The following is a 25,787-nucleotide window of genomic DNA, read 5'->3' as shown; positions in this document are numbered from 1 at the left end:
CCATGTCAATACACAAAAGCAGTCAACAAAGTCAACATATATTTCTTATCTCTCTGTAGTTTAACATGTGTTTCTTTTTACAGTTTTAGTCATGTAATTCTTCAAAGTGGACTGTAATTACAGTTTATGACCTGCTAGCACAGAAAATGCAAGAGGTTATATATTCAACAGATTCATGCATTCCCTTCATTTCATATCTTTTTACATTTGCAACAGAAAAAAATCTCAAAGTTGCATGCATTTTGCTGACCAAATGTGTTTCTAGTAGCAAGTACGAAAGTCATAAGAAAAAAGTACACTTTTGCAAATCAGCTTTTCATCATCTAGCATTAGTCCTGACACCACATATGACATATGGAGTCCACTCAGTCTTGGGAAGGGCAGTGAAACAGGGTTTGTGTTGTTCAGACTAGTGCTATAGCAGCAAATCCTCTCAAAAAGCTGTTGCAGTATTTAAGGCTTCCCATACTACATTCCATAGAAACAGGGCATAGTTTGAAATTATGATTGTAATTCTACCCTTCATTAGTGTGTTATGTGTATTTGCTTATTTGCCTTACAAGTTTTATTCTCTGTGAGAAAGAATTGGAGAAAATAGAGAGGGACTGCTTTCTTTCAGTGGCATTTCTCATTCCTAGCATGAAATTCACTTATGGTCCAACAAAAATGCTTGTTTGAAGAATGCAGCTGTGATGTTCTTGGGAGCAACCAGGACAAGTTGTGTTTGGGCTAGTTGTTCCAACATTTTTTTGAAGATCTACTTATATAAACGAGTACCTTGTAGAATTTGTGTTCAACATACACGCAGTGCTGCAGTGATTGCAGCATACAGAGGGGCAGTACAAATGCCAAGAGCTTCATAGAGGTATAAGGAATGTTTTTACAAAAATGAGTTAGCCACAAGTAGGCCTTTGTGCATTCCATAGGGTATAAAATAGCACTGTGTATTGTTCATTAGTAAAAGACACTGGAAGGCTTTGATTTGTTGTTTGTGCTTTCTAATGAGTTATATCTTTCTTGACATTACACAGTATTTTGCAGTTTTATGGCAACACTGTTAATTGTGCTCTTTTAAGTGCCTTGATTTTTCCAGCTTAATAAATTGTCTAGAAAGGCAGGCTGTTCTGATAATTTTATAATCTGCTGAAGTATTTACATTCCTGCTTAGGATTCATACTTGCTTGTATGGCTGTCTGTGCAAGATAGCAAAGGAGCATTAATGTTCTAGTTGTTGTTTGTCTTTTCGGCTTTTCCCGGTTAGGGGTCACCACAGCGGAACTCCGGTCCGCTAATGATTGGCAGTAGATCTTTATGGTGCCGAGTTGCCAGCCCGATGCCCAACCTTCAGTGAAGGCACGCCCATTCACGCATGTCTTTCAAGTTACAGAAAATGTATTGCAGGTGGTCATGTTATCCTTCCTCTTACTTGCCTGTGCCCCATCTTTCATGATCTTGAAGTGAATCTAAAATAGATGTAATTTTATTTCTTGGCTTCACTTAAATATTCCTTTGATTATTAAGTCTGCTTTAGGTGTTTGAGGGATGAGTAATGAATCTCTGGAAAATGTTTCACCACTTGTATATGATGCAGCATCTGTTGTTGTCTTGGTTGATATCATAGCTGTAGTTAAGGTGAAAGCTTCCAGTTATCTTCATGTTTGTAGTGGATAATGCTGTCTGTTAGACCCTGCTGCAAGACCTTAAAGATTTAGTGTTTTGATGCATTCTTAAACTCTCTCTCTTACTTTTAGACTTTGATGCATTATTTATGTGTTCCTTCATTTAGGCATGCACATTTTCCTTAGTTTATGCAGGTTGTATATTTTTACTTGTCTACATTTTTAAAGAAAATATTTAAGTCGCTGGCAAATATATTACTGGAAGTTAATAAAATAAATAAAATGAAAGATATCATTCAATTTCATTTTACCATTAAATTCTGTGACATTAGATAGTTAAGAATTTACATGTTATATAATAAGAAATTATAACTGACCTTTTAAGTTTGTAGATGTAGATATAAATCATTTTTTTATTTTCTACAGGATACTTAAGCAGTATGATCATCCCAACATTGTCAAGTTAATAGGAGTCTGCACGCAAAGGCAGCCTATTTACATTGTTATGGAACTTGTGCCAGGTAATATTACATTTCTTTTTTTAATGTTGTTAAAACCTTTCATAAAAAATATTTTGTGTGCCACAGACAGGAGGAGGTCATTTCTGGGACTATTAGAATGATTTAGAATTTTTGGTGACATGTTTTTTATGCAAATAGAGTCTGAAATTGATTTTTATACGTGCTTGGGATTAAAAATGTCTCCAGCAGTCAGGCTGTCTGACTTTAAATAAGTGTGAAGCATTAGAATGATATGAAAATTGTAAATGTTTATACTTAGCATTTCTTTTGGTACAACTCTGACTATTAAAATGGTCACCTTTTTTTCACCTCTTAAACAAGTAGGAAATAACTCAGAATTTCTTGCAGAAACTGTTTATGATAACAGGAATGGCAGACTGCAGTTAACTTCTCTTATCACTGAACCTCTTAATGAAACAAATGTTTTAAATGAAAACCTTTTAATGGGTCAAGTTTAACTGCTTTTAGTGTAATATTGTAATGCTGGCAATGACCTTGGATGTGGCAAAGTTACTATAGTGTATTAACAGCTCCAGAATTCCACCCTACAAATATTATTGTATGTACACATAAATGGATCTGTGAATTGTGGAAATATGAAGCATGGTTTATTTAAAGAATAAATAGGTGAATACTGATCACGGTTTTCTAAAGCATAGTCAAACAGATTGCTTTTAATAATAAAAAGGCTAGGGTTTGGATGGCGAAAGCGTTAAAGATTGTTTTTCTTCTACTTGGTAGTTAGGAAAATACAACAGGAAAAAGTGATGCAGCCTATGGTTTAGCATTTTTTTTATATATTTGGTTACTTGAGGAAGGAATTAACTGTTATGGATTTCATTAGGAAATAACTCAGTAAGTGGCAAGTTAGCGACAGCATTGTGTTCAGTGATATGGGAGGTGTGCTTAGGCAATTGTCACTGTAAGTTGTAATTGGATGACTCTATGCCTTCTAAATTCCTTACTGGATCTTGGTGCTAGTCAACCATCAGGTTATGGTACTACAAATAATGGAAGTGTGTAAGTTTCATATAAATTTCGGTGTGTATCTTAAGGTTGATCACTCTGGTTTGCTGATTTCCATTCACTTTGGTTTTGCTTCTGGTTTTTACTTCTTAACCTTCAGTGTAATAAAAGGCTAATATACATAAAACTTCAATTTTATGTAGAATAGAGCATGACAGAACTAGATTCAAGTTGCTGCATTGTAGTTCACTTGAGGGAAAAGGCATACTAAAACAGTTTCTTGTTTACAAGAGATTTTATGCTGTTGGTAAAATGCAGTCCTGTTGTATGTTACTTTCAGTACTATATGGGGGGGTGGTGCCTTTAAAGGTAGATAATTCCTTGTGATCACCTGCTGCTTGGTTTACATTCATTAGTAATCTGAATATAGAACCTCTATTTTTTCTAATTCTGGTGTAAGCACAAAGGATGTTTAATTATGAACTGCACTGAGAGGTTCCCTGTCTCAGATCACCCACCACCACCACAGTACTGCCTTGAAGGAAAAATAGTTTGGAATATTTGATGGGGTCAGCATCCCCCCCCCCAAAAAAAATTACCTTTTTTAATTCATTAATATTCTTCCATTTTTGAGATTAGATTGTATATTACTCCTGTAACTAACTACTCTTTGAGAGAATTGAATAATTATTCTTATTTTTTTTTTTTATAGTTCTTATTGGTCTCTATTTCTGTTTGGTGTGTGCAGACTGAGACAGTCAAACAAGCATGAAGCTAGAAGGCTGTAAAAACAAGTAACCAGTCACGCTTCAAATTGCAGTTTGCTACAGAACAGAGATTTAAATTTTCAACCTTTCCTTAAACATTATGCCTTTGAGACTATTTTGCTCCTTTGGTATATAGCCTCTGTATTTTGTTAGGTTTCTGTGCGCATAGTTTAGTGTTAATAGTTTGAAACAGAATTAACCATCTTCAAGTTCTTATTTGATCAACCTTGAAAATAATTTGATCATGGTATCATTGCCTTTATATTCCTGTTGCATATAAACCTACAAATACATCTCACTGTTTTACAAGCTTAAAGCACAAGTATTGCAGATATGGTCATAAAATGTTAATTTATTGTCCACTAAAATAACTAAATCTAAATAAATCTTAATTGCTTCAATTTGTGTATTGGTATTTTGCAGAGCATTAATTCCATCTGGATTAGAAGACATATTTTTATTCTTCGCAATGTGGATTATAATATTGCTATTGCTAGGGCATGCAGATAAATTGTTTAAAGCTAGCTATATACGTAATCCATCAGCTTTTTCATGAGCCCATCTGTTTCTTCTCGGTTACTTCACGTAGTGCTAAACACCCTAGCTTGGACACTTTTCTGTTGCTATTAGTTGCATTTTTGCTGCTTGACTGTTTTTTAGGGATTTTTGATAGCCTATTAAATCCCCAGAAAAATAATCACCAGAAACAACATGGTGGCTGAGTGTTAAGGTCTGTGCCTCACAGCTCAGGGTCATAGGTTCAGTGATGTGTACCAGGCTAATGAGCACTGGGGCCTTCTTAAGCTTAACAAAGCACCCAAATTTCGGACAAGTTCCTGATACACTTTTTAGTGTAAGCAGGGGTTTGGGAGATTAAACATTTACAAGCAGGAACCTGGGAGATGAACCATTTACATGCTGCCTGTGTCCATTACAGAAGTAGGTGCTAAACCAAGGGTTAATTTTCTGTTACCAATCCAGTTGTCCCAGTTACACTTATTTGGGTTAGGAAAGAACTCTGCTTCTCATGGATGGGGAGCATGGTCCAAAGGAGGGGTAATGTCTGGAATATGTTCCAGTCTGTCCAGCAGGTCCTGTTTATATCACAGGCAAGGTTTAAGTCTTTAGAACAGATACATTTTGTGCTGTTTTATTTGTGGGTATGCAGGACGTCTACCGGAGTGAGTTCCAGTGATGCCTTGTACGCCAGGAACATATCACTTCTTAGCAACCTTTACGCAACAGAATACAGGGATAGGGCTATGAGGTCATCTCCATAGGATATGTTATTTATGCCTTGCATTCTTTTGGTGAGGAACTTCTGTGAACATTCCATTTGTTGGATGTGCCCAGTTAGATGTATAACAAATGGAGCAGTGTGCCCCCATATCCTTGACAGCTGGCTCGACTCTTAGAGGTGTGTTTTCAATATGGTAGTTATCAAGGGGGGTGAATTCCCAAAATATACTGTTTTGCATTTCTTGGCATTTAGTTTTAGTCCATGGCTGTGTCATTGTTTTCTGGAAAACATTTGTGTCAGTGGGAAATTCTATGATTGCTCCTAATTTGCAGTCGTCTGCTAGCTTAGTCTGCCAGAGGCCCATGACATTGGTCTTGATTTCAGAGAAGTAGATACTAAAAAGAGTGGTCCTAGGACTGTTGACTGGCCTCTTTGTAGAGGTAGATTCCCCAGTTCTAACTTCCTGGGTCCTGTCTATGAGCCAGTTGGCTATCTACCGGGTGACATAAGGGTTTGTACCTAACCTCTTGAGTTTTTCAACAATGTCTGAGTGGGGTAGTATGTCAGATGCTTTAGCCAGATCATAGTAGGCAGTATGGACCATTTTGCTCTCATCCATTGCTTTGGTGACTGCCTAAAAGAAGGTTGAGTAGACATGACCTACCCTTTGCAAACCAAACTATGTTGAGTTCAGTGTCTGGAGATTTTCTATGTCATTATTGATCGTTTTCATGATAATTTTTTCCATGGCATTTCTTGAGAGACTAGTAAGACTTATGGGTCTAAAGTTTCCAGGATCTGTGGCTGTCCTGTCTTTGTGCAGAGAGGTGGCGGTTGCTGTTCTCCATTTGTAAGGCACAAAGCCTGTTTCAAGGCTGTGGTTAAATAGTAATGCCAGGGAACCTGATAGATCGTGTTTAATGCTATTTAGAAGGAAGCCTGTGGTTTTATTGTTGAGACTCAGTAATGCAATGTTTTTGCCATTAGAGAGAATTGAGGACCTGCTCCCTAGTCATAGTTGGGAGAATAGTATTTGATACTTCCTGAGTGGAGGCTGGGGGGAGATGGGTAAAGCTGGAGATGAATTTGTCTACCAGTAGGTTTGCTGTATCTTCTTGCACACAAATGTATAGGTGGCTCCAGTAACAGTGAGATCTACACACAACTGTGTACTGCTTTTGAGGTTGCAGACATAGCTAAAGAATACCTAGTGGTTGTCCTTGACCTGGAAGGTCAGATTTACCTCAGATGTGGCCTTGTTAGTCTTTTTGTCCTCAGAGTTGTTTGCTGAGTTTCATGAGAGTGCTTTTATCCTGCTAGGTGCTACACCTACTAATTTTTGCCATGATTTTCTTTCTTCTCTTATACAGCCTGTTGATTTGATTCCAGCAGGGTGGCTTATTTTTTTGAGTTAGTTCTGTACTTATTTCTGGTGGGTACAGCTGTGTCTCTGCAGCTATTCACAGAAACCATATACAAACATGTTAAAAGGTCCACATAAGCAGTAGTGTTCTCAGGATATATAGGGACTTTAAATTTTGCCAGGTTATCTCTTAATAGTAGGATGTTAGCCTTAGAGTAGTTCCTGAGTGTTACAGGGTTAGCTGGGGTTCCAGGTTTAATTTTTACTTAAGAGGAAGCTGATTTTTGGTCTGACATTACCAGAGAGGGCGTTAGATTAAGGAGAGTGCAGTGGTCTCCCATATTAGTGATTATCAAATCCAGTATGTTTGTGCCACTGATTGGTGTATTGACAATCTGGTTCAGGGAGTTTCTGTTTATAAAGTCCAGAAATCTCAGAACCTGCACATTTATTTATTTATTTATTTATTTTATTTAACATTTGTTGACCGGGAAAGTCCGACTAGGTTCCACAGATCCTGTTTTCAGCAGAGGCCCGAGGAGAAATGCTCCAGAAGTTTGGTATCATTTATAATTGTCAGTTAATAGTGAGGTAATTAAAGTTGCCCATTAATATTTATTTAGAAAAGTTTCAAAAATAGCACAAAGAAATTAAAAACAGTGTTATCACAATGTAAAAGAGAGGATTACAAATACATATGAAGAATATTAAGTATGTGTGTGAATGAGAGGGTGGATAGAGGAATGGTGAGGATGCCGGGAGTAGAAGTGGCGAAGGTGGATGAGTTTAAGTACTTGGGATCAACAGTTCAGAGTAATGGTGAATGTGGAAGAGAGGTGAAGAAGAGAGTACAGGCAGGATGGAGTGGGTGGAGAAGAGTGTCAGGAGTGATTTGTGACAGACGAGTACCAGTAAGAGTGAAAGGGAAGGTCTACAAGAGGGTAGTGAGACCAGCTATGTTATATGGGTTTGAGACAGTGGCATTGACAAAAAGGCAGGAGTCAGAGCTTGACGTGGCAGAGTTGAAGATGTTAAGATTTGCACTAGGTGTGACGAGGATGGACAGGATTAGGAGTAAGTATATTAGAGGGTCAGCTCAGGTTGGAAAGTTTGGAGACAAAGCCAGAAAGGCAAGATTACGTTGGTTTGGACATGTGCTGAGGAGGGATGCAGAGTATATTGGGAAAAAGATGCTAAGGATGAAGCTGCCAGGTAATAGGAAAAGAGGGAGGCCTAAGATAAGGTTTATGGATGTGGTAAGAGAGGACATGCAAGTGGTTGGTGTGACAGAGCAAGATGCAGAGGACAGGAAGAAATGGAAACAGTTGATCTGGTGTGGCGAGCCGTAATGGGAGCAGCCTAAAGAAGAAGAAGATGAAGAATATTAAAATGTAAAAGAAGAGAAAAAAATGAATTAAATTACACTAACAAAAAGTTGACATACAGGATAAGACAAGTCATTTTATATTATGAGACATGAGGATTTTACAGTACATATAAGGATTGTATTTGCTCAGTAAATTGTTTTAATTTTATTAGTTGCAGATGTCCTTCAAGGATGCATCTGCAGTCCTTACAAATGGGTTGTCCTGTCATCAGGCAGCCCTTCGGTCGGCCGGATTCCAAAGTCTGGGTCTGGCCTCGGCTGGTGTCGCACTTCACCCGACATCATATCTGCAGTTATTCGGGTATAAAGGCATCAGCCGACGCCATTTTCCTCAATCTTTCTTGCCGCGTGTCGCCCGAAGCAGAAGCTGTTCGCAAGTGCCGGTCGGTCAGAACCAGAGATTACTACTACCGAATACTACTTCGAAGACTTCTAAAAAGCTAAGTACCCCGTTGGGGACTCTTTCTTGCCTCAGCCGATGTCAGAAAAAGTGAATAACTGTTTAACTTGTGGGAAACAAATACCTCATAAAGATTTCCACTCTTACTGCTTACCTTGTTTAGGCCCAGACCACGACGTAGCAGCTTGTCTAGCCTGTGCTTCTTTTAACCGACGGACGCTTAGACGTCTGTCGGAATTTGCTGAGCAGTTTTTTGGCTCTGATTTTACTTATATTATGCCGTCGGATCCTCCGACTTCACAAATATCCAAAAAACGCAAGGAAAAGGACCGACACTCGCGGTCCGCAGTTTCGGCCGAAACTGCGGTTAAGCCAACCACGAGTGTCTCGGTTTCGGCTGAAACCGAGCAAGCGGTTCTTCCTTCAGCCGAAAACATGCCTTCTACCGAGGCCTCTTCTAACCTGGTGGAATCGGCTTCTGAAATCCAACCTACAGTTGCGGTTTCTCAGGAATTATCTGACACTATTCCCTTGGATATTTCAACTCCTGCACGTGGAGCTGCCAGGCCTCCTGCAGCCATGTCCATTAAGGCCTTTGCCAGGGCTAAAGCAGCTAAAGCTACAAAAACTGTGCCTGTTAAGACCCCCTCTCACAGGCCCAGTTCCAGTTCCCAAATGCTTTCTTTGGCAGAGGATCTGATTTCTTTAATCCGGGATCCCAACCTCATCCAGACAGGGCCTCTCATCCACCTCCAGAGAAGAGGCCTAGAGCAGAGCCCCCTGAGCCAGTGTCCACAGATGATTCCTCTGATGATTCAGATAATACAGACCCTCCAGAGGCTCCTTATTCCCTTACGAAGACTCTGATGCTGAAGAGTCCATCCCTTCAGCCTCTCCACCTGAGGAATTTTCCTTTGGGGAAACCTTGCATGCTATGAGGGAACAATTTCAGTGGCAGGGCCAAGATTTTTCAGACTCCAGGAAAAGGCTTAGAACCTTTCTGCATTTACCACAACATAGGCCTTTAGCTATACCTCCAGTTCTTTCTGTTGTAGATGATGCATTTAATGATGCTTGTACTGCTCCTGATTCATTACCTCCGGCCCCTGCTAAGCCCGATAGGTACTACAGGGTCCCGGACACACATCACCATTTATGCAAGGCTCCTTTTGCAGATCCCGAGACTATCTCCCAGGGGCCTAAGGCTGTAGCAACTACCTCTGCTAAAATCCCCTCCCCTCTGAAAGGGAATCCAGGTCCTTAGAGAGACGGGGTAAAAAAGTTTACACTTCTGCTACTCTGTCAGCTAGGGCCTTGAACTGTCAATTTCATATGATCCAATATCAAGAATTTATGCTTGACCAGTTAACTAAAAAACTGTCCTGTGATGAACCTTTTGATAAGAAGTATGTTCAGGAAATGGTACATAACATTCAGCAAGTTAGTAACCATTCTTTAAAATGCGGCTATGATGCACTGGAGGCTTCCTTTAGATCAGCCATGACTGGCACAGTTATCAGAAGGCATGCATGGTTGAAAGAGCAGGCCTTACCGGACCATGTCAAATCAAAACTATTAGATGCTCCCATGGACAAGGCCAATTTATTTGGTTCTCCTGCACAACAGGTACTGAAGAAGATGGAGGAGAAGGCAAAATCTGTACAAACAGTGAAAGATTTCTTACAGGTCCAACCTCCAAGGTTTAGCAGGAATTGGCCCTCCAAAAATTGGTCCTTTCCAGACTCCTCTAAAACACAGAGAGGCAGGAATAGGCGATCAAGAGGCAGAAACCAATCCAGGGATGCCTACAGGGGACGCCAGTGGCAGGGTAACAACCAGCGAGGCACAGACACAGCCACCACCACTGCAACAGGACAATCACAGTGACTTGGCTCTGGCACCGCCTACCAGGGAACAACTAGAAGCACCCTTAGGCGGAAAGCTAGCCTTATTCTCAAAGAACTGGCATTACATCACAGGGGACAAGTGGATTTTGCAAACTATAGACCAAGGTTACAGGTTTCATTTCCATACTCTACCAGGAAAGAGAGGAATGCCAAACCTACCACCAACTCAAAAGGCAGAAGCTCTAAAACAAATATCTCAATTATTAAAGATGAGAGCTGTGGAAAAGGTACCATCTATGGAACAAGGAAAGGGATTTTACTCCAGGCTCTTCCTGGTACCAAGAAAAGAGAGCAAATGGAGGCCTATTCTCGACCTGTCCGCTTTAAACACATTCCTCATTGTTCCAAAATTCAAAATGCTGACTCTACAGCAGCTTCTTCCCATGCTGGGCAAGGAGTCTTGGCTGGTAACTCTAGATCTCAAGGAGGCATACCTGCACGTCCCCATACGACCAAATTGCAGAAGATACCTCAGATTTCTTGCAGGATCAGAGCATTATCAATTCTCAGCATTGCCCTTTGGCTTATCTACTGCGCCCAGAGTGTTCACGAAATGCCTGGCATCAGTAATTGCTCATTGCAGGCTTCAGGGAATCCAAATTTACCCCTACCTGGACGACTGCCTGATACAAGCGGACAACAAAAACAAGCTAACAGAAGACTTACAAAGAGTCATTTACCTGCTACAAGCCCTGGGATATACAGTCAATATAAAAGTCAAGGCTGATACCATCCCAAAGAATAACCTTTTTGGGTGCAGAGCTGGACACATCAAAGCAAATGGCATTCCTAACTGTAGAAAAACAAGAGCAACTACCTCTCTACTTCTTGGCATTAACAAAGCAGAACCATCTAACAGCAAGAAAAGTACTGCATAATACTGGTACCTCATGCCAGGCTGCATATGAGAAAGCTACAGTGGTACCTAAAGAATTTATGGTCTCAACACAAGCACAGCCTAGAAACCAAAATTCCAATAATCCCATGCCTGAAGCAAGAGTTCCTATGGTGGGCTCAGGCCTGTCAATCAAACACAGGATTGCCCTTCTACAGCATTCAACCAAGCCAAACCATCACGACGGACGCCTCAGACCTCGGTTGGGGGGCCCACATGCTGGACAAGTGCATACAAGGCTTATGGACTCAAGACCAGCTGCACCTGCACATAAATCTAAAGGAAATGCTGGCAGTAAAATTGGCAATCCAGACATTCAGACCATTTATCCGAGAAGGTCAGTTGATGATAAGGACAGACAACACCACAGTTATGTGGTACATCAACAAACAGGGAGGCACGCATTCATACCCTCTATGCCGAATGGCACTGGACCTATGGAATGTGGCTCTGAGCTACAACATTCAGTTACAAGCAATTTTTGTACCGGGAAAAGAAAACATTCTAGCAGACATATTAAGCAGGACTACCACGGATGCCCACGAATGGATGCTGCATCCGGACATCTTCAAAGCCATTACAAGAAAATGGGGACTCCCAGAAATAGACTTATTTGCGTCCCCACGGAATCACCAGCTAAAGAAATTCTGCACAAGGACGTACCACCCACTTGCTTGGAAGGTGGACTCCCTATCTTTCAGTTGGAAAAACCTGACAGCATATGCATTCCCACCACTTCCTTTGATACACAAGGTGCTATTGAAGATCAAAGAGGACCGTCCAAGGATCATTCTGATAGCTCCAGACTGGCCAAGGCAACATTGGTACCCATTACTAAGGAGCATGTCTCGGGAACAGATTTGGACATTACCCCTGGTTCCATTACTGTTAACACAGAACAACTACAACATCCTGCATCCAAACCTGAAAACTCTGCAGCTGACTGCCTGGAACATTACATAAGATCAATTAACCCAAATTTATCTCAAAGGGTTAAAGACATTATCCTTGAGGCTCGCAGACCCTCAACAAGAAAAAATTATGCAGCAAAATGGAAAAGATATCTCATTTGGAGTACTGCAAAGGGAGAAGATGTGTCACTGGTAAACATAGCCAACATCCTGGAATACTTGGCAGAGCTCTTCCACACAGGCCTGTCCTATTCTTCCATCAAGATACATGCATCAGCTATTTCAGCAGAATACAGCTTGGATCCTCCTGTCTTCTCACACCCTCTGCTCAGGCAGTTTCTGAGAGGAATTAAAAATGTAAAACCTCCTAGGAAACCACCATTGCCAGCATGGGACTTGAACTTTGTGCTAGAAAAATTGACACTTCCTCCTTTCGAACCAGCAGCAACAGCAGAATTACAATACTTATCATGGAAGACTGCTTTCCTGCTGGCAATCACTTCAGCAAGAAGGGTGTCTGAACTACAGGCATTAATGGCAGTGCAACCCTTTCTGATTTTCCATCAAGATAGAGTGTCAATGAGAACAAATCCCACATTTATGCCTAAGGTGGTATCCAGAGTGTCTTTAAATCAGGCTATCCACCTACCTACATTCTTCCCCAACCCACAGAACAGGGGAGAAAGACTGTTGCATACCTTGGATGTACATAGACAGTTACGCTACTACCTGGACAGGACCAAGGGCAATAGAAAATCTGACCAGCTTCTGGTAGCATATGCAACAGGAAGGGAAGGAAAAGCAATTTCAAAACAGACAATCTCCAAGTGGATAGGAAATTGCATTAGATTTTGTTACTCCTACCATGGAAAGAAAACTCCAGAGAACATCAGGCTTCACTCTACAAGGACTACAGCCACTACCACAGCTTTCTTACGAGGAGTGGCTACCAAGGACATTATAGAGGCTGCTACTTGGACCTCCGTGCATACATTTGCCAAGCATTATAATTTACCTTTATACTCTAGATCCCGAGCAGGTTTTGCCTCTGCTGTTTTGCAAGGGATCCTAACTACACCATAATCTCTCCTTTTTCCTCCTCCCCTAGTTTGGCTATGGTATTCTACCCATTTGTAAGGACTGCAGATGCATCCTTGAAGGACATAGTACAGTTTTGTACCTACCATAAATGTAGATGTCCGATAGGAATGCATCTGCAGTCAGGATTACCCACCCGCCTTCCCCTCTGTGGTACTCCTAGGGTATTTGCCCATCTTATAGCTAGCTGGGGGGGGATCTATTATGGTGTATTTGTTTGTATATATGTACATACATGCTTATTTTATGTGTTTGCTCTCTACTATTTGGAAACATTGGCATTTATCCAAATTTAGCCTTCCAAGAGGGCAACTGGCATCTGGGGCAAGAAACACTGAGGAAAATGGCGTCGGCTGATGCCTTTATACCCGAATAACTGCAGCTATGACGTCGGGTGAAGTGCGACACCAGCTGAGGCCAGACCCAGACTTTGGAATCCGGCCGACCGAAGGGCTGCCTGACGACAGGACAACCCATTTGTAAGGACTGCAGATGCATTCCTATCGGACATCTACATTTATGGTAGGTACAAAACTGTACTTTACTGCTTCTAGAGGGGTGAGCCGTAGAGTATTCGTAAGATGTGGGCAGAATGGAGATAAAAGAAGTGAAAGCAGATTAGTCAGGGATGCTGCAGGGGCATAGCCAATGGGATATGAGGTGTGTTTTGAGCTTTTGTTTAAATAGTAGAAAGGAAGGCAGTAAAGTTAGTTCACTAGGTAGAAGGTTCCAGTTTTTTCCAGCAGAGTTGGAGAACAGGGAATCACCTGCTAAGTTATTAGACTTACTTATTGTATGTATATATGAGTATGCTGCACAGTACTCTGTTAAGTATTAATATGGTACTGGGTTGCATGGTGAGTATTAATATGGTACTGGGTTGCATGGTGAGTGTCTCCAGTAAGCTTAAATACATGTAATAGGATTTAAGCAGACCTATAGCTTGCAAGGAAATGGTATGGGATTTTGCCTGTGTTGAACTGAATTTGGAAAGTCTCAAGTGCATCTTCCTGTTTGACCAGCCTTGAGGTATATTTATTTTTGATGTAAAGTGAGACACCTTCCTGTTTTCCCTGTCTGTGTAGCTGTTCTAAATGAGTGGAAGGCATTATATTATTGCACTTCTGGGATGCTCTCCATGGCGTTAAACTACATCTCAGTGACTGCATAAATATCAGCATCCTCTAGAGTCAATAGAACTTGTAGGGAGTGGAATTTTTTGTTTAGTCTTCTAGCATTGAGCAGTAACATCATTAGATTTTCTTGGTTTTGATTTACTATGTTAGAAGAATCATCAGATTGGCATTGCCTAAAAAAGGCACTATGGGGGAGGACAGTGTTTTGGCCAATGTTTGAAAACCTAAAGGGAAGAGGTACAAGCCATCCCTGGTACAGCAGCATGGTCTGTTGGCCATATCTTTCCTTGCTGACAAATATTATACCCCCTTATAAAGACACAAGAAACTAAGCCAATTACTAAAGTTCATTGTCTTCTGTTCATACTGTGGCATCATTCTTGGAAAAGGTACTATGCTGCACAGTACTCTGCTCATACTAGCCTGGGGCACATATTCTGAGAGCTCCATGACTTCTCTCTTCATATAGTCTGGGTGGTATGTCTCAGGTCATTTATACCCACATAGATTATGACAGAGTCATACTGGTATTTTGTGGTCCAGTGTCCTGATGTTGTGCATAATATGGTGGATCCAGGCCCCTGATAAGCAACTGAATGTGACTTTCTCCTTACTCAGCCAGGTGAGAGGGTCATCATTGTGTCTCACAGTGGAGTCTCCAATTACTAGAATGTTGTCTCACGTGGTTGCTTGCCTTATGAGCTTAGAAGTAGAGGCTCTATGAGATGTAGGTGGTGTTTTGAAAGAGTGCATTTAGGACTGCTGGGTGCATTTATTTTCTGTGTTCGGGAGGTCTTTGAGGTTTGGAGGTTTAGGGGCTGACACTTTACTGTGTGCTTCCATGGTAAAGTGATACAGTACCAGACTCCAGGTAACAGATACTTGAATTTGAGGCCCAAGGGCCCACACTGTTCTTTCATTACAAGTAATGGCAGTTGGCACAAAGGCTTAAATGCTGTAAGCTGTAGTTCATGTGGTACATGATTTGGTTTCCACAGCCCTTATTTTCCTACCATGTGATCTTGAGCAAGTGACTTAACTAGACGTTGTTCTCGGGTCACCCCTGAAAATGGACTGTGTGTCCAGTGGGCCTACCTGTTTAACAAATTGTTTTTATTATAACACTTCGCCTGTGGCACGTGTGGTTAATAAACAGTTCTCAAGATTGTGGACTTACATAGGCAGCTGTTCAGATTCAACAAAGCACAATGTAATGTGACTATGGTGACATGAAACAGTGCCACACAGAACATTGCTGCAAAATCTTTAGAGGCTGGGGTTATTATAATGCTTAAGATATTTACCTTATAGACACAAGGTACAGTTTGATTCTTAACTTTGAAAAGGAAATTGGCTTGCTTAAAATGGCCCACAAGGGCAGCTGGTCTTTTACTTACTTATGAACCTGTAAATGCAAGGAAGGTCACATTTAAGTGTCTCAGCATAATTGTCTGTGTGTCTGGTTTATGCTGTTTGTGATGGGAGAATTGTTGTACTGCTGACAACTTGTGGATAATTCTGAATTTTTTTACATTTCATCCATCTGATCTGTTTGGTTATCAAGGTGCTTGTCAGATCTGTATCAGAGTAGCTAGTTTGGTTATCAAGGTGCTTGTCAGATCTGTATCAGAGTAGCTAGTACCCCAACCTCAAGCTACTCAAACCATTCAGTCCCATAATGCACTAGCCCTGTCTAGAACAGCTTTCCTCACCTCTTGTTTGCCACCATCGTGCTGCTTCATGATCTCTGTCATGCAGCGAAGTGCTCCACTACCTCTAAAAACATCATCCAATTTTATACCAGATTTTACTTGCCGACTGGTTGTTAGTGTTGTTTAGTGCCTTATTGATGCCTTTTCAGTGTCGATTATTACTACATTTCTTGTTAATTTTAAGTAGTAAATTCCGTGATCTTCATGGGCCATTTTCCTTCAAGCTCCTATACCTTAAGATGTTCTGTTACATTTTTTAGGATTAGGATTGCGGGAGTTATTCTTTGAATTTAAAACTGAACTATTAGGAGAAAGATTCTTCTCAACATTAGTGGTTTTTTTTGGTATTGGTTAGTATTTGGTGTGTGTGTGTGCTTTGCATGTGTGTTTTGTGTGTGTGTGTGTGTGTGTGTGTGTGTGTGTGTGTGTGTGTGTGTGTGTGTGTGCACATGCGTGTGCGTGTGACTATTCTTTCCCTCTAGCTCCATGTTGATATTTGTCTCCAGCATGGACATACTTCAAAGAAACACTATATGTGGACAATAAACTCCCTCCAGGATGGTTGTGAGATTTTGTTTTTACTCTCCGGGGGTGGAACATTTGACAGGGGACTGTCAGATATGCAAGTCTTTTTGGAAAGGGGGTTCTCTCTGACAGGAAAAGTAAGTTATTTTTGAAAGGTCCTCTTCCTCCTGACCCTAAGGCAGTGAAGACCAAGAGGACAGGTAGCAAAAGCAAGTCCTTTCCAGGGTCCATCCTGATTTTGTACAAGGCTTCAGCAGCATGGTTAACCAAGTCAATTTTAGAGTGGGTGTACTCCTTCATCCCTTCCTGCTCTCCTTTGGTTTCCTCATATAGGTCCTTTAGAGACCCTTCAGGCATGTACCCAACCCAGAATTGGATTTCATGATAAGGGCCTTTTTGAGGACACTCACAAATTGTGTGTCATTCTTTCCCCTTCAGCCCCCACCTGGAGAGGATAGCTCCCTTTTCCCTGATCTTTGCTCCTTCTCATGCCCATCTCTTGGAAATGGTGTGTTTGGAACCAATGGCCAGGCTGGAGTCTGCCTCTCTTGCACTGACTGGTGCAGCTTCCTTTGTGCTGGAATTAGTGGATCTGTCCTACTTGGCATGTGGATTTTTAGAGCCAAATGGGACTCTGTCACATTGACTTGATGCCAAGTGCGCTGTCCTATCCCCTTAGCCATCACTAAGAGCTCTTTGTTCTGGTTCGGGGTCCTCATCTTTCAAGGTGTCAGAACTGATTCCCTCCTTGATCCTGTCCATGTTGTTGGGGTTGGAAATCTTCCTTTCAGATGATGTCATTTCTTTGGGTGGAGTGGTGTCCAGGCTGGATGGGTAGTCTTCAAATCTGGCAGATGCTGAATCCTCCTTTAAGGTCATGCAAAGGATAAGTTCATCTCCTTTGAGATTGATTCAGCAAGCTTAACAGGTCACCGTTCTGCACCCAACATCTGAGCAGTTGCTCTAACAACCATAAGTGCCCAGTGGTCAGCATCAAACCTTAAGCCTCAAATGAGTAGCATTGGTAACACTCCTAGGAGGACTCAGATAACTCCTCTTTGATGTGCCAAGAAAGAACACATTCAGGAGGATGCATCTGCCCCCTCCCAGAGGTAATTACTGTAACCACAGATGACAGAGCAGACTTCCCTCAGACTCTGCCTCAGGATGTTACATTTGGTGAATTTCTGGAGCTTATGCACCAAAGACTGGCCCAGGAACACACTCTTCTGTTGATGAAGAGATCCTATTTGGAGGCTTATGGCTCAACCTCCTTTGCTTCCTGTGTGCTTCCCCCAGCAAGACCACTTTGTTGATCTAACTGTATGAAAGTCTTGGCAAGAGCCCACCTCCTGTAAGTCCATTATAAGGAAGCCTAATAAAAGTTTGAGACAACTCAAGGACCGGAAATACCAGATAAAGGGTCCTCTACTAAATTCCATCATTGTCTTGGCTGCCACCAAAAAAAAGGAATCAGTCAAACATATGGCCATGGTCCTCCTGCCCAGCATAGAGTCCTAGGTGATGGAATGATTAGGGAAGTGGGCATGTGCTTCTAGCACCTTTGCAGTCAAGGCGTTGAACTATGCCATAGATATGAACACACTTCAGGGGAACATGGCCAAGCAGGGACTAGATACTCTAAAGAAGTTCCATATGCCCGGCTCAAGGAGACAGCTGGATGCAACCTTAAATATGATGTACAACATTACCAACATCTTTATGTTGTTCATTCTTAATGTAGCCATTGGAGCAGTGTGGTAACTGGGCTCAGGCATGAGGCTACTTGCCTGGATCTTCTTGTATGACTTTGCAGGCAACTTTATGGTGTCTTTCACCAGTGTGCCATATAATGATTCATTGTTGTTAGGCCCTGCCTTCAAGGAACAAATGCAGAGATTTGAACAGGATGTGAAGACATTTGGGCTAGGCTTGTAAAGGCTTCAGGGCCATTAGCCTAGTACATACCTATGAACCTGACAAAGGATTGAAGTTCGGGAACCCTCAGAGAGTATATAGTCGGAACGAAATATCTGTACTTCTGGAAGTCCAAACGTCCTCTCTACAACTCATCTTTTTACAGGGTTAGCCAGTGCAGAGGGAGCTCTTTTAACAGAAAATTTTCTGACAACCAGCAGTCTCATCCCTGAAGGGCTACCCAGCTGCTCCCCTCTGAAGGCAGTCAGGGGTCATATATCCCTCTGTTCTTCCTAGTGGATGGCCATCATGTGATGCACCTGATTGAGATAGATAATATTTAGAGGCTATTGCACCCCCCCCCCCCGAGTCTCAGTGGCTCCTTTCAGAGGTAACACCAAGCCAGTTAAAAGAGTCTTAAAAGGAAGTTTAGTACTAAATAGAGAAGCTAGCCATCTAAGAGGGTCTGGCAAACCAGCAAGTCCAAAATCTGTTTGGTTCCAAAAAGAAGGACCTCAGGACAGTTTTGGGCCAGAATTACCTGAATAGGTTTGTGAAGAAGAGTCAATTCAGAGTGCAGTTGATTCTGCCTTGCCTAAGGGATGACAACTGGTTATGCTCTGTGGACCTTCATGCCACATATTTACATGCCAAGATTGCTGTCGTGCCCAGTAAGTTTCTTCATTTCTATCTAGGAGCCTGTTAAATAAAATTAAGAATTCAATACACAGGAGGTTCAGATTCAAAAGTTTACTAGTGTACAACAGGAGGCAAAAAATGTACAAGTACAGAATTTTGTCTAACATGAAACAGGAAGCACACAAGTTTATATAGGTTTAACATTCAAGCTGTGCCCACCTTACTGACGTGGTATGTCACAGGGCATCTACATCACTTTAGCTTACAGTCCTCTATTCATAAAACTGCTGATGCTGTATATTTTAAAAAAGTTTTCCTCTGGTAACAATACGGCCTTGCTATCCACCTGGTCAGACATAATGTCTTTCTGTAAAGTTACTTCTTCAAGGTTTCATATCAGTTCGAATACAATAACAGATTCAGTCTTTTAATACACATCTTTGTTCACTGTTACACTTTCCCACCAGCTGCATGCTATCTCAGTAACACATATACAAGGCCAAATCATCCCAGCAGGAAAGAGCAGAAAATTTCATTATTTCACACATTTAATTTCCTGACCCAGCAGATAATCACTTGTGAAAAGCATAAACATTAAAACTTGCAAAGCTAGCATCTGCCAGGGTCGAAGGTCAGCTTGCTTTAAGCCACACTGCAGTTTCAAAACTACTTACATTTCAGCATGAATTAATCCTTTCTGTTATATGATTAATAGAATAAAATGCATTATATACTACTTTGCTTTTAAACTAGCATTTCTCATATATTCAAATACACATTTTTCTAACATTTTCCCCCCATTAATACTTTTTATTCTATTTTGAAGTATGCATAGTGTCATTTCATCTCCCAACTTCTTCCACTTAGGATTTTCAGCTAGGTGAGTCATTCAATCTATACTTCAGAAAAAATGTCATCTGAGATCAATTTTTCAATCTCAATATCTTGATACAAAGTTTCAGTAACAGATACATCAAAAAAATCTTTGATTAATCTTTTCATGCAGGGAATTCCACAGCAAACACATGCTCCTATTAGGAGTATACCCGCACAAATGGCAATCAGAATATTCATTAGGATGGAACCCCACCCCCCAAATAGATTCTGGAAAAAGCCCTTCAGTGGGTTTGGGCCTGGTTCAGTCATGGCTGATACTTGCTGAATTTCCTCTAGGTGATTATTAATTTCATGCCTGTTATCTGGTATGTACACACAGCATTCTTCTTTGATAAGCGCGCACGTACCACCTCTCGCCGCTAGGGTGAAGTCAAGAGCCATTCGATTTTGTAGCACAACAGTTCTCATTGCATTCATTTCATCAGTCACCAATTCTAGGGTGGAAAAAGTTGTGTTGCTCATTACTTCGAGAAGTTTCGACAACTTCCTCAGCTCCCAGATTGATTTGACTGCTCCATGGGCTGGGAATATTCCTACCCAAGATATAACAGTCACTCAAGTCCATATGAGTCAATTTACTTTTGTCTTTCACACTATTATGGTCTTTCCAGCCAGCTTTGATTCTTCCAACTGGATTCACAGGTTTTTCAGCTGGACCTTCGGGTTTTCAGGCTGCTTCTCTCACGTTTCGTATCTTACCCAAAGGTAATTCTGCAGTATGTCTTATTGCCGGAACCAAATAACCCAAAAAACAACTGCCGGACCAATTCTCAGGTAACCATTTATATGCCTTTTTCCCACAAATAAAATAACAGTTTTCTACTTTAGTACTAATACGCATTAGCCCTGCATGAAACATTTTCTAATCTATAACTGATGATTGTTTAAACAAAACTGGATTCTTGCGAATGTCATTCATGGTTGTTTTCAATGAGTTCAAATATGAGTCATAATTAGTATTGCAAAAAGTATTGCCATTACTATTCTTAATATAACATCGGTAAGATATGGTTATATTACAATTGCTCCAGCCCACCTGGAGAGTATCATTTTTATAAAAACATACAATTCCTTTTTGTGTGACAGGTAAAAATAAAGCTATTTTATCCTGTGATCTCACAGTTCCTGTATTGAAGAGTAAATTCTCCCAGGTCTCATTTATCCCCAAAGGGACAGCGGACATTATCAGTCCTCCATATGCTGTTGGTATAGCTGTACAAACCCAGCAATTTGAAATGTTCATAGTCTGCATATACACGCTTCATAGCTAGGTATCTGTTAAAATTTGGATGCCAGTCTATAGACGTTTCGTCACACCTTCCCACTTTCACTTGTGTGGTTGTGTGTAGGATAAACCACAACAAGAGGAAAATTGTCACAGTTACAGTCAATAAATGTGTATACTCAGCAAAATGATTATGCAACATCTCTGGGGTTGATCTAGATTTCTGTTCACTTTGTTTTTGGCCATCTTGGTCTGGTTGTATATCAGTCACAAAGTTTTTATTAAGTTGAAAGTTCTGTACCGGTTTGCAGTGTGTCAAATGAACCCAGGACGTCCTCTCAGCCACTCTGACTGCAGTAGGCATTGCCAACAGAACCTGGTACGGTCCTTCCCACTTTGGACTTGTCCAATTCTTCCTTTTCGTCACTTTCAGCCACACCCATGACCCTGGGGCCAAGACTGCTTCTACCGGTCTGGTCTGTTCCTTATCTGAAAAAGAGTTAAACTGCAAAACAGATTTATTTGTTAACAGTTTCCTCATATAACTAGCTAATGAACTGTCAGCCTCTTGTTCTGCAGGCATGAGAGCTTTCCACTGAGGCACATAATATGCTCTCCCAAAAATAATTTCAAAGGGTGTCAAACCCTTCACGTTTGGAACCGTTCTCATACTCAACAATGCCAAAGGCAGACAGTGTATCCAATTCTTTTGGGTTTCTTCAACTAACTTCCTAAGTTTATTTTTGAGGGTACCATTGTACCTTTCCACCAGTCCTGCTGACTGTGGGGGTGGTAGGCACAATGGTTCTTTAAGGAGATACCAAAAAATCTCCCAAGTTGCTGAATTGTCTGGTTCACGAAATGTGTGCCGTTGTCACTATAAATCCTTTCCGGAATGCCAAATCTAGGGATTACTTCTTTTATCAGGGCTTTCGCCACTGTTGCTGCATCCGGGTTTTTGGTTGGAAAAGCTTCTACCCATTTGGAAAACATGTCTATAATAACTAAACAGTATTTCTTCCCTTCGCACTTACTCAATTCTATGAAATCCATACAAATAGTATGGAACGGATATGGTGGTATAGGAAAACTTCCTTGCTTGGTTTTAAATGCCCCTTGTGCATGGTGCTTGTTATAAGTATGACAAGCTGCACAAAATTTTTTTGTGTAGTTTGTGTATCCATATGTTTGGAATATTCGGTTTACTAACTGTACCATCCCCCCTGTTGAGACATGGCACTGCCCATGGCTCAACAAAGCTGCATATCTAAATAAATTAGACGGCAATATCGTTTTTCTCTCCTTGGAAATGTACAGTCCATTCTCAAGAATTGCACCTCGTTTTACCCATTTTTGTTTTTCTGCTTTTGTAGTAAGCGTCTGCATTGTTTTTAGCATGTCTAAATCTAAAATCTCAGAGGGTTGTAATTCCTCATTCAAAAGTAAAGTTTCTGAGGCTGCTTGCTTTGCAGCTGCATCAGCTCGTGCGTTGCCTTTTGAAATCTTATTCTGTTGTTTTGTATGAGCTACACATTTACAAATAGCTACTTTGGTAGGTAACTGAATAGATTCTAATAACTCCAAAATAAATTGTGCATGATTAATAGGTTTTCCACTAGATGTTATCATTCCTCTATTTTTCCATTGTTGCGCAAATACATGTACTGTAGAAAAAGCATACTGACTATCAGTATATATGTTTACACACTTGTTTTTTGCTAAAGTACATGCCCGCGTCAAAGCTATCAATTCTGCTGCTTGTGCAGATAAGTTATGTGGTAAGGATTGGGCTTCTAGAATTTCAGTGTCTGTAACTACTGCATACCCTACCAGATTCTTTCCTGTAGGACCCCTTCTGCATGAGCCGTCCATGTAATATGTCACCTCGGCATTATCCAAGGGCATATCTGTGAGATCTTGTCTAGGTAAAGTTAACTGTTCAATTTCCTGCAGGCAGCTGTGGGGTGTGCCATCCGCAGGAGTTGGAAGTAATGTTGATGGATTTAATGTCGTACATCGTTCATTTGTCATATGAGGTTGGCTCAGCAGTATTGTCATACATGAAAGATGTCTAGCAGGAGAAAGGTATGCCACTTTTTCTTGCAGTAAAATTATTGCAACTGCATGAGGCACTCTCAGTGTGAGGGGGTGGAATAACACCACTGAGGCTGAAGCCTGTACTGCCATTGCAGCTGCAACTACTGCTTGTAAACAGTGAGGCAAAGATCGCGCCACTGGGTCTAACTGAGATGAATAATAGGCTATGGGGCGTTGCTTATCCCCATGTTGTTGCGTCAGTACTGACGTCATATATCCTTGCTTGCAATCTACGGTCTGAAAGAACCGTTTGTGATAATTTGGAAGTCCTAAAACTAATGAAGAAGCTATCAACTGCTTCAACCTGCAGAAAGCCGTTTCTGCTTCAGGTGTCCATTGTAAAATATCTTGTGCTGCCATTGGTGTCTTATATATCAAGTCAGTCAGTGGAGCAGATTCCAAAGCATAATTTGGTATCCAGCTCCGACAGAAATTAGTTGTACCCAAGAAAGACATCATTTCCTTCTTGGTTGCTGGTTTGGGTGCTTGCAAGATTGCTGATGTCCTTCAAGGATGCATCTGCAGTCATAACAAATGGGTTGTCCTGTCGTCAGGCAGCCCTTCGGTCGGCCGGATTCCAAAGTCTGGGTCCGCTCGCTGATGTCGCACTTCACCCGACGTCATCTCTGCTGGTCTTCGGGTATAAAGGCATCAGCCGACGCCATTTTTCTCAGTCTTTCTTGCTGCGCGGCGCCCGAAGCAGAAGCTGTTCGCAAGTGCCGGTCGGTCAGATCCAGAGATTACTACTACCGAATACTACTTCGAAGACTTCTAAAAGCTAAGTACCCGTTGGGGACTCTTTCTTGCCTCAGCCGATGTCAGAAAAAGTCAATAACTGTTTAACTTGTGGGAAACAAATACCTCATAAAGATTTCCACTCTTACTGCCTGCCTTGCTTAGGCCCAGACCACGGCGTAGCAGCCTGTTCGCCTGTGCTTCCTTCAACCGACGACGCTTAGGCGTCGGTCGGAGTTTGCTGAACAGTTTTTCGGCTCAGATTTTGCGTACATTATGCCGTCGGATCCTCCGACTACCCAAATTGTTAAAAAAACGCAAAGAAAAGACCGACACTTGCGGTCCGCGGTTTCGGCGAAACCACGGTTAAGCAAGCTGAGTGTCTCGGTTTCGGCGAAACCGAAAACCGGTCAATCTTCAGCCGAATCCATGACTACTACTGAGGCTCCTGCTACCTTAGTTGAATCGGCCTCAGAAGTTTTGCCTACTACTGTGGTTCCTAGTGATTTATCAGACACCATTCCTTTGGATGTCTCTACCCCAGCACGTGGTGCTGCTAGGCCTCTTGCAGCCATGTCTATTAAGGCCTTTGCCAGGGCTATAGCAGCCAAAACTGTTAAATCAGTGCCTGTTAAGTCCCCCTCACACAGGCCCACTTCTAGTTCACAAATGCTTACTCTGGCAGAGGATTTAATATCCTTAATTAGGGGATCCCAATCTCACCCAGACAGGGCCTCTCAGCCCCCAGAAAAGAGACCTAGAGCAGAGCCCCCCGAGCCAGTGTCCTCTGATGATTCTTCGGATGACTCAGACATTACAGACCAGCCAGAGGCTCCTTTTTCTACTTATGAAGATTCCGATGCTGAAGAATCCATTCCATCTGCCTCTCCACCAGAGGAATTTTCCTTTGGGGAAACCTTACATGCCATGAGAGAACAATTCCAATGGCAGGGACAAGATTTCTCAGATTCAAGAAAAAGGCTTAGGACATTTCTGCACTTACCACAACATAGGCCCTTAGCTATACCTCCAATACTGCCTGTTGTGGATGATGCATTTAATGATGTTTGCACTGCTCCTGATACTTTACCTCCAGCCCCTGCCAAACCAGATAGATTTTACAGGGTGCCAGACACTCATCACCACCTATACAAGGCCCCACTTGCAGATCCTGAAACTATATCCCAGGGGCCTAAGGCAGTAGCCTCGACCTCAGCAAAAAACCCTATTCCTTCTGAAAGGGAATCCAGGTCCTTAGAGAGATGGGGGAAAAAAGTTTACACCTCTGCTACTCTCTCAGCTAGAGCTTTAAACTGTCAGTTTCATATGATCCAATACCAAGAGTTTATGCTTGATCAGTTAACTAAGAAGCTGTCCACTGATGACTCCTTAGATAAGAAATATGTTTTAGAAATGGTGAATAACATTCAGCAGGTTAGTAACCATTCTTTAAAATGTGGCTATGATGCACTGGAGGCTTCATTTAGATCAGCCATGACTGGCACAGTGATAAGAAGGCATGCATGGTTGAAAGAACAGGTCTTGCGGATCATGTTAAAGCAAAGCTGTTAGATGCTCCTATGGATAAGGCCAGTCTATTTGGTACACCTGCTCAGCAAGTAATGAAGAAAATGGAAGAGAAGGCAAAATCTGTACAAACAGTTAAGGATTTCTTACAGGTTCAGCCCCCAAGGTTTAGCAGGAACTGGCCTGCCAAAAATTGGTCCTTTCCAGACTCCTCAAAATCTCAAAGAGGCAGGAATAGACGCTCTAGAGGCAGAAATCAATCCAGAGGAGGTGCCTACAGAGGACGACAGTGGCAAGGCAATA

The 25,787-nt window shown here is 41.6% G+C and overlaps 1 protein-coding gene across 1 annotated transcript in view; it reads left to right on the top strand.

The window, feature by feature from the left end:
* The window catches only part of FER (FER tyrosine kinase), a gene marked incomplete in the record, with an annotated part of 3,568,968 nt that overhangs the window by 2,427,023 nt on the left and 1,116,158 nt on the right, over nt 1-25,787 (top strand). The window contains 1 exon segment of the mRNA XM_044064275.1: nt 2,046-2,140. Within this exon segment, the coding sequence (XP_043920210.1) occupies nt 2,046-2,140 (95 nt within the window).

This window comes from Protopterus annectens, chromosome 2.part2 (genome assembly GCF_019279795.1).
Source record: "Protopterus annectens isolate FY-2018-M chromosome 2.part2, PAN1.0, whole genome shotgun sequence".
Taxonomy (NCBI): domain Eukaryota; kingdom Metazoa; phylum Chordata; order Ceratodontiformes; family Protopteridae; genus Protopterus; species Protopterus annectens.
Note: the sequence above shows the minus strand (reverse complement) of the source record. Positions and strands in the feature narration are given on the sequence as shown.